Source organism: Octopus bimaculoides, chromosome 7, assembly GCF_046866305.1.
Source record: "Octopus bimaculoides isolate indiv1 chromosome 7, ASM4686630v1, whole genome shotgun sequence".
Taxonomy (NCBI): domain Eukaryota; kingdom Metazoa; phylum Mollusca; class Cephalopoda; order Octopoda; family Octopodidae; genus Octopus; species Octopus bimaculoides.
This window is the reverse complement of record NC_142934.1, coordinates 98,568,574-98,578,583: the sequence shown is the minus strand read 5'-3', so window position 1 is coordinate 98,578,583 and position 10,010 is coordinate 98,568,574. Positions and strand designations below refer to the sequence as shown.

The window sequence follows — 10,010 nt, the reverse complement described above, 5'->3', positions numbered from 1 at the left end:
GTACCTGTCAGACAACTGGAAGCGTCTGAGCAGGTCTATGAGGCCTTTGCATCCCCTTCTACTTTTGTCACTCCCCACGTAGTCTAGATGCGTGTCCAAGGTAGCATTCCAATCCCCCACTAAAAGTAAGGGACGAGACGTTCCCAGGAATACTTCTAGACGTCGAAAGAAGTCTGACCGACCTGTTAAAGGAGGCACATAAACTGCCAGCAACCGAAAAGCGCCTCCATCGCTGCCGTCCACATCTAGGACAACCAGTCTACCCTCCGGGTCCGTAAATATCGTCTTTACTTGGAGATCCAGACTCTTGCGAAAAAGAACCGCCGTGCCACTACCGCCCATCCTCGTCAGACAGGGAGAAAAATAAATGTTAAACTGTCCGCCAAACATGGACTTTAGGGCCCGCGGTTCATGGAGTCTGGTCTCACTAATGGCTATGATATCCAAATTGTGTGACTTGATGTCATTTAAGAGGTACCCTTGTTTCCAAGGGGACCCTAAGCCACGCACATTCACACAACCAATCTTCACCATGATTCTATTTATACGTGTGCTTTAAAGCACAAAACAAAAGAACAGAGTGTTACTTGCCGTTAGAAAGTTTTGTTTCCTCCTTAGATTTTTCACCAAGGAGGCTATTGTACAATTTCTTGCACAAATATTTCTGGAATCCCCCTACCGAGTTGGGGTAGAGGGATTTTATTGTGTTGTGTAATGCTGGTGTTACATGAATAATTTTAATGTGTTTTGGCGGTGTTGTACGTGGGTGGTTGTTGGTTTTGATATAGTTATTTGTGATGTTTGTTTTAGAGTTGATGTAATTCATCAACTCTGTGTTTGTACTGTCTATTGCTGTTAGCATTGTTTTTTTTATATTACTATTGGTGTTAGTAGTATTTTCGGGAGATGTGAATCTCCCTGCTTTGTTTGTGTTTGCATTTTGTTTTGTTTTCTTCTTACTGCGCTTCCTCTTTCCTTTCGTAGCTATTTTCCACTCCTCCCCACTCTCTTCATCGGATGATGGGAGATCTGAGGAGTCAGAAAGAGGTAACGGCAAATTTTGTGCGTCTGTGTGTGTTTCTGTGAATGTTTGTGTTGCTGTTTTTATTGATGTTGGCTCCTTGTTATTTATGTGTGGTGTATGTGATATGGGGGAGGGAGAGGCAGTCTTGGAATTTTCTTTTTTTTCTTCTGTTTTTGCAGTTTCTGTTGTCTTTTCTGTTGTGGTTATTGCTGATATTTCTGTTGTTGTTTTTTGCGTTGCTGGTGGTGTTGGTAGTAAGGTTTTTCTGTTGGGGGTATTTGGTAGTTGCTTCTGTTGTTGTTGTTGTTGTTGTTGTTGTTGTTGTTTTTGTTTAGCGGCCAGAGGGCAGTCCTTTTTCAGATGTGCTTCGCTGTTGCATAGGTAACAGCGAGGTCGCCTGCCCTCTACCACCACATACAGCTTGTGGTCCTCTGCCAATCTAATGTTTGGAGGAATTTTCTGTGAAGCCTCCTCCGTGATGTGGAGAAGGATTTCCAGATTTTTCCCTCCCCAGTTCTTTTCCTCTCCGACCGTAATCTCCAAAATATTTGCCTCCTCCATTTCCAGGCACACGGCCGATATCAGCCATTGGGTGTCCACCTCCGATGGCACATTTTTTATCATAACTTTGGTCACTCTCTGTCCTAGATAACTCGGTATCATTACCAAGTCATCTGTGCGGAGAGAGAGTGTCGAAAATTGTTTAGCTAAATTTTCATCCAGAAACCTTACTTGCACCGTTCCGAATTTCCTTCCCCAGGTGACATGATTCTGATAAGGCCAAATTTTTCTAAGACAAACTTCAATTTTATCTGTGCTAACATTTTCTACACGTCTGGTTTTTGTGTTTACCAGTTTATAAATGATGCACTTTTTGTTTTTCATTTCTATAATATCTTTTGGGATGTTAATTCTGACATCATCTCCTTCTTTCGTAAGAAGGGATTTTGTGTCTTTTATTTGTTTTTGTGTGAATGTCACTGTTGTTCTTTTTTCCTTTAGAGCATTTGCGAAATTTGTTTTTGTTGTGCTGGCGGACATGTTCTTCTGGATATTTTTGTTTATGTTGGTGTATGTACTGCCTGGTTCAAAGGTGGTGGTAGTGGCAGCAGAGTTTGTTGAACAGGTGATGGTGTCATTGCTGACGGCCGATAACTTTACTTCCTTGTTGTTGCTGTTGTTGTTGTTGTTGTCGTTGTTGCTGTTGTTGTTGTTGTTGTTGTTGTTGTCGTTGGTGGTGGTGATGATGGCGTCAGCAGCAGTGGTGCTTACGTCAGAGACATTTGTGACGGTTTTCACGCATGGTTTTGTAACCTTGGTTACAGTTTTGTTTTTGTTGTTGGTGTTGGTGGTGGTGGTGGTGGTGGTGGTGGTGAGAGGGCTGTTAGTAGCTGTACTCACAGTCTTTGTGACGTTTATAGCAACTGCGTTCGTGTCACTGCATGAGCACGCGCTATTCTGTTCTTTTTTCTCTTCTGGCATCTGAAGCCTCGGGAAATGCTTGTCAAAAGAACAAGACAAGCGTTCCAAAATTATGTTTCTCGACATTTTTCAAATGTCAAGAAGGAAATTTTTGTATTTTGCTAGGGCCGAAACTGCCCCTGGGGGTCAATTCCTGCCCTTGAAAATACACACAAATGAAGCCTAGGTGCTTCGCAACAAAATTATTAAAAAATTCCAACAAAATGTGGACAGTAAAAGGTCAAATAAACGTTTACCTTCGCAGCCGATGTGACAGCACGTCCGTGAGAAGAGATAGATAGATAGATAGATAGATAGATAGATGTTCATGATATAACATGTTCTATAATGAATCCTGACGTTAGGCCAAGCGATATTCGTACAGGAAATAAAATATGTTGTATGTGTAGAAAGAAAGAAAGAAAGAAAGGAAATGAATGAGAAAATGTACACAGGGTATTAAGAATGAATAATAGAAGAATGCCAGGCTAAGAAAAACATGAGAGCGAAAAATTGTGAAGATAGAAAGGATATGTGTGTGTATGTGCGTGTGTATGTGTGTGTGTGTGCGTGTGTATGTGTGTGTGTGTGAGTGTGTGTGTCATAAATTAACACCCACTTACATGTTCTCTGAACACACACACACACATACACATACACGCGCACACACACACACACACACACACACGCGCGCATGTATATCACATAAGTATGTATAAAATTTATTCTTGGGTGAGACACCAATTGACCAATCAGTTAAAAGGCCTTCATGTTATTGCATCAGCCTGCATACATAACGCCGATATAAACACGCGAAAACAAATAGTGCCAAATGTATTACTCTATTTTACATTTTAAAAACTTGTTGTTTTGTTGTTATTTTGTAATTATCACAATTAATTAGTTTATTTTTGAGAAATTTTGGTGTCTTTTGTAGAAATTTTCAATATTACGAAAATTTGGATCTAGCTATATAAGTAAGACGTCGCACTACTTTCACCACTTAACTGCCTACATTGTCATTAACAAGTTTGCTCCAAAGATGTCTTACTAATTTCTTCTGTAGCAACTTTCTAGTTGCGAAGTTTAGCTTTGCACAATGGCGTAAGTACTGTTTTATTATTTTTTTCACACTCATATGTTGTATTATGAACAAATGGCGATAATGATACATTAAAATGAAATATTTTGCTTCGTTGATCATCCTGTTCACTTAAACAAAGTATATCGTTACTACCACCCATCGCGCTCTTGTAATTGTTAAGACATTACGTGGCAGAATCAGTAGAACAAAGGACGAAATGCCTCGCGATATTTTTTAATGCATTTTGATTTCAAACTCTACTGTGATCACATTTGCCTCGCAACCAAGCTGGAGTCAACGGACTAAATCTGTTTTGTTCTTGTACTTAAAGATGTCGATTGCTATTGATTCCCGCCACCCCCGCCTTTTAGTTGTTCACAATAATCAATGTCCGATTAAATTTATGAACATCAGAGTAGATTTCATGGACGAGAACTTACAAATACGATGACCCATATAAATCGCCTTTTTATATATAATAAAAAATTATGAAGAATTATCGATTTGTCTACTTTGACATTTTCATTTGTCGTCCGTCCACCTCGAAATCGCTTTCGAGTGCAGTTAAAATGTGTTAATAAGAGATGGTCCTTATGATTCTGAACCCAAACAAATTTGCCCCGCCAAAAAAAAATGCTTTGTTTATTTTATTTTCCTTCCTTAAAATGGTTGTATATTTTACAGGTTCGAAAATCTATGTAAAAAAAAAAAACTGAACTTTTAATTTCATTCCGATGTTCCTGCTTACATTTCCGTGTTTCTTCGACTATTTTTTTTTTATTAATATAAACCTCGAGAAATTCTCTATAGTATTTTCATTAAATTTCTTCACATCTCTCTGTCTTGTATAGTGTGTATGTGAAATGTACAGGTTAATGTCCTGTGATACAGGCTTTCAGTAATACAGACGAACTGATTTGGGTTGAACTGTTAGTTGCCTTGCACACGTGTCGTTCCTGCAAAGTTAATGACTTCACTTTGTCAGCCAAACACATGATTTCTTTTTCTTTTTTCTTTTTTGTGGTTGGGGGTTCAATAAATTAATCTAGTCGTCGATAAAATCAAAGAATGATTGTCAATATTCGTTTTAATGTTCAGCTAGTGCTTGTCTGTATGATTTTTGAGGATGTTAGGCATTTAAAGGTTTTTATATTCGGTTTGTGTGTATGGGATTGGCTTTTCTGAGTTGTAATACGTTTTAATCTCCTGTTTATAAAAATCCAAGAAGAATAGACGTAAATAATGGCCTGAAAATATGGATTTTAATATAAAGTTCCTAGGATCTGAGAGAGCCTCTTGAGGGTCATTCGACTTGCTTGAAATAACCAGATCTCACTCAGCCGTTTTAAAAAAGGGACATACTGGGTGGCGTGGTTTTGATCTATGCTCTGTTCGATTAAGGTTGACCTACAAAAGTCTTTACGTGATCATTTGATCTGCTAGAAATAATAGCCAACGCTATTATTTCTATCATACTTGAAAATCGGAATGGCAATTTGCTTGAACCCTTTAAAAAGATAGTTTCGAATGGACTGCTTTTAGTTTTCGCATTTACTGAGCGGAATTAACTTGTCTTTGGTTTTTATTATACATGATGTGCTTATATAATGAATGCTGAATTAAAATCATTTTAAAACAATGTGTAATTACTATAAAAGGGAAACAAAGCGGAATGCGAAGCCCGTATAGTGGTGTGTCAATATGTATGTGCGCACCGCCACATTTTTTTTTTATTCTGATTTAATCGTAATCTACCGCATCTTAAAATTATTGTAGACAATTTCATTTAAAAAATAGCAATTTTTTTCTAAAAGTTTAGAAAGTCGAGGGACACACTTATATGGGTATGGCTACGTCACACGCGGTAGGACAGGTTCCATGACCTTTACGAAAGAAGCTCAGTTCATTGATTATATACTCGAAGCGGAGAGGCCTGGTACATAGTGCTTGCAATTAGAGTATATTCCGCCGAAGCTATTCCAAGTTGTAGTGTTAAACCGGACGACGGACTAAATCTAATACTTACGAGCAATTTAAGATTTCTTCTGGGTACGATCAAACCTGGAACAGCAATTGGGAAGCGTACTAATTAAACGATACAGCCATGCCTGTATCTATTTTTGCAGTCAATTTCATTAGATACTGTTATTCAGTTACAATCAACTAACACAACTGATCTACGAAGTTGCTCGACCTACGAGTCGCTTTCAACCCTCATCACCTTATCTTAAAAACGGAATGATATGTTGGATGTCGTTTCTAAAAATTTAGTTTGGATGACAACACTAAGCATATGTCTACTTAAGGAGAGAAGTAATCTGGAACCAAACTAAAGTAAAAATTCACAGAAGATAAAGTACAATAAACGAAATGAACCAATCTTAATTCCTATCTTCGCATGAATGATAAATGTTATGATCGCCTCCCTCTCTCACTACACTCGAGAATATATTTAGACACGTGTAATTGTATAATATCTAGCGTGTGATTTAGGCCAACTAGCTCAAGTAATGTTGGATATCATCAATTAATAATATCAAAAAGGCTGTTTGGTTCTGAAAATAATGGGCTCTCTGGCTTGAATGGAATGTTTTGTTCGTCATTCAATATGGAGGTGGGAGGGAGTAGTACGCGTGTCTGTGTGCTCGTCTGTTGATTTATATTTAACTTTACTGACAAGATAGTGTGTGTGTTTCGCCAATGATAAGGTAGCCTACGCTGTGAAATAATGTTGAAAGGCTCGCTTTGCGACCACGTAGTTCCGGGTTCAGTCCCTCTGCGCGCTACCTTGGGCAAGTGTCTTCTGCTACAGCCCCGGACTGAGTGAATTTGGTAGACGGAAACTATGAAAAGTTCGTCGTGAATAGTTAGATGCATCTGCTTACTTACTCCTACCGCTTGAAAACCGGTGTTGGTTTGTTTACGTTCCCCTTAACCTGCCGGTTCGGCAAAAAATCGATAGAATAATTACTGGGGTCGATTTATTGGATTTAAAAAGAAAATCTTCGAAGTGCTCCACGTCAGATAATTTCGAAGCCGTGATGCTGATGTTTCTCTCAATAGTGTCGTCGATATAAGCAATGTATGATGACGCTTGCAACATGTCGATATGTCTTTTAACGAAGACACTACGTTAGCAAATAACACTTTTGACAAAAAACAAAAGTCCAACAAAGGAACCTTGACGTGGCTCCCCTTTGTTCATAAGCGTAAGGTGTCACCATATTTGTATTTAGTTTTCAGAACTCTTAAGAGTAGTTTCCCTTTGGCTATATTATTAATTACATTGCATCTGCTTCCAATCGAGAACAATTGTTCTGTTGCTGCGAACAACTCTTTGAAGATTTGCCGATTCTTTGTAGAAATTCTTCTTCGCTCCCCATCTGATATTGTTGTTTCCTTAATAGTGATTCGAACATGTTTCCCAACTGCCATTTTAGCTGGTTTAGTAAAATATTTCTCGTCTGGCATCAATGGAGGTGAGTGCATTCATTAAACTTGTGTAATTGTATTGGCTTTTAATTATTACTGTGCTGCTGGAAAATGTTTACAGTAACGTGTGTGGGGAATATTGAGACCAAGTTTTCAGGATTGGATTGCAAGAGAAAGATTTTCTTTTTAATGTTGTCATTGCATTGTTTTTTTATCATAGTTTATTCAAACTGACTTTTTCTTTATTGCAGGTCTCTTCAATATGTTTGCGTTTTGGCATTTGCCACCGAAATATCTCATATAGATGATAACCGAAAGAAACATGGATATGGAACTGAGCGATTCCGGACTCGACTGGTTGGGCGAGGGAAAACTGGGTACGAGTTTGATGAAAGGTGACCTAATGGACATCGGTACTTTTGTTGATTCTTTGTCAGATTCAAAATCCTTTCTTGACGAAAGGGTGAATGACTTAGGTAAGTTCTTTAGACCAACTGCTTAGCTGTTGTAACAAACAATGCAAGAAATTCAGGCTTTGACAGGGCTTTTTTTTATGCATTACATGAAAGCATATTTAAGATAGTAACACATCAGACTCTATAGATTCTTTGGCTTAAAAGATGTTAATTATAGTTGTGAATTTTTTGTCTTCTGTTAATGTAATAAAATTAACAGCTCATATAAAATAATTTGAGATAGGATAATTGCACATAACTTGAATGCTATTGGATTTGACATGATTGTGTAAAAGATAAAGCATTGATCATTCGGGGAAGAGTTTTCAGTTTAGCTAGATTTTCAGCAAGGCTTACTTGCTAACATTAGTTGAGTTAAAAAGAATTTATAGAAAAGCACTGAAGCGATTAAAATACAGTTAAGTATCTGCTAACATAGTATATTCTTTACCTAGTTTCTTAAACAGTGGAGGCGCAATGGCCCAGTGGTTAGGGCAGCGGACTCGTGGTTTTGATTCCCAGACTGGGCGTTGTGAGTGTTTATTGAGCGAAAACACCTAAAGCTCCACGAAGCTCCAGCAGGGGATAGTGGCGAACCCTGCTGTACTCTTCCACCACAACTTTCTCTCACTCTTACTTCCTGTTTCTGTTGTGCCTGTAATTCAAAGTGTCAGCCTTGTCACGCTGAATATCCCCGAGAATTACGTTGAGGGTACATGTGTGTGTGGAGTGCAGAGCCACTTGCACGTTAATTTCACGAGCAGGCTGTTCCATTGATCGGATCAACTGGAACCCTGAACGTCGTAGGCGATGGAGTGCCAACAAGTTTCTTAAACAAGATCGAGTTGTATTCATAGAAGCATTGCTATATATATATATATAGATACTTGTCTAATTGTCAGTCTCTTAATTAGTATTAGGTTCTTATTTTTATATAAAATTGCTCTTTTATTCACTGTAACATTACATGCACTGACACTCTTTTCTTTCTTTCTTTACAGATATATTTCTTTACGATAAAGAAGCTTTACCGTCTGATTTTACTGCCTCTGTCAGCAATGTCAGTAGCAGAAATATGTATTCTCTGGGTGATTCTATCCTTGACTACTCACCTCTTCAACTGAGCCAGGATGTGGAAACATTTGCATCCTTTGATCACCAAAGCTATGAAGAACTTATGTCTTCACCATTATCATGCCATGATTTAGAAAGCGTACTTAATCCTGGTGTGACAACAAATGACCTTCAGGCCAAGCCAGTGCAGCCCTGCACAGATTTGCCGCAGCAAGTCAGTGTAGATGGGCTGTTGGCAAGCAACATGGGATTAATGAAATGTGAAAGTGACAGTTCAGATGCCTTTTCATCTTCACTTGGCGATTCAGGAATTGCAAATGCCCTTTCACCTTCACCTAGCGATTCAGGAACTGACTCTTATCTTGATAGTTCTCCTTCAAGCACCACTGGCTCTCCCTTTTCACTAGAAATACTTCCCTCTCCCTTCCCACAACCAGAGATACTCTCAGACTCTCCACAGCCAGAAAAGTTTCATGGAAAAGTTAAGGGATCTAAGTCGTGTCATACAAAGAATAACAACCGCCACAGTCCATATAATTCAGACAGCAAAAGTACCGAGTTACCATCATCACCGTCATCATCACCGTTGCCGTACGATAGCACTGCAGGGGTAGAACAGCAACAACTAAGCAAGAAAGAGAGGAAGAGGCTCCAGAACAAAAATGCTGCCATTCGGTATCGGCAAAAGATGAAAGCTGAGGCCAAGATAAGACTTGGTGAAGAGGAGGAACTGTTAAGAGAGAATGCAAGATTGAAAGAAAAGGTTGAAGACTTGGAAAGAGAGATCAGGTATGTGGCTAACTTGATGGAAGAGGTGAAGAAAGCAAGGTCGAAGTCATCTCGGCACTGTTAGAGCTTGTTACCATCACAGCCACTGCACCCTGCGCTGTGCTAGAAACTACTATGATCACATTAGTTTGGTGTTTTTGATTTTTTTTATTATTATTATTATTATTTATGTGAAGTTTTGCTTTGTTAAAATAAATTAGTAGTCATTATGAACATTACATATATACTAGTGGACCATTTTAGTTTGTTTTCATCTTTTTTTTTTGGTAATGGTTCAACTAATTCACACCAATACTAATGTGCATTGTAAGAACTGAACATTATACCCATTACTTAATGAATTTTTAATTTAAAATTGGTGAATTAAATTTTTTTTTCTCTCTCTCATCACTCCTTAATATTCTATATTATTCATTTGTGTACTATGATATCATAAATAGAAATAAAAGGCATTTATGTTAACAGATTGGCTGTCTTGGCTTTTTGATAGCTGTTGGAAATCTTTGTGTATTTGATGTTGGAAATAAGACTTCAAAGGATAAATTGTTATCTGCTTTCTATATGTTGTGTCATAATATCCATAAGTGTTGAGGTGATAAAAGATCAGGTGCTTGGATGGCTAAATGTCCTTGCAGCATTCAATTATTTTGTGGTCTTCAGTGCAAGGGCCTACTTCATCTTTCATTCATTA

The 10,010-nt window shown here is 38.2% G+C and overlaps 1 protein-coding gene across 1 annotated transcript; it reads left to right on the top strand.

Moving 5' to 3' along the window:
* The first annotated feature begins 3,486 nt into the window (after window positions 1-3,486).
* Window positions 3,487-9,785, top strand: LOC106880212 (uncharacterized). The gene is made up of 3 exons (XM_014930068.3): window positions 3,487-3,589; window positions 7,253-7,477; window positions 8,458-9,785. Exons 2-3 carry the CDS (start codon window positions 7,306-7,308, stop codon window positions 9,381-9,383), a joined length of 1,098 nt encoding a protein of 365 aa, XP_014785554.1. The 5' UTR covers window positions 3,487-3,589; window positions 7,253-7,305; the 3' UTR covers window positions 9,384-9,785.
* Window positions 9,786-10,010: the final 225 nt, after the last annotated feature.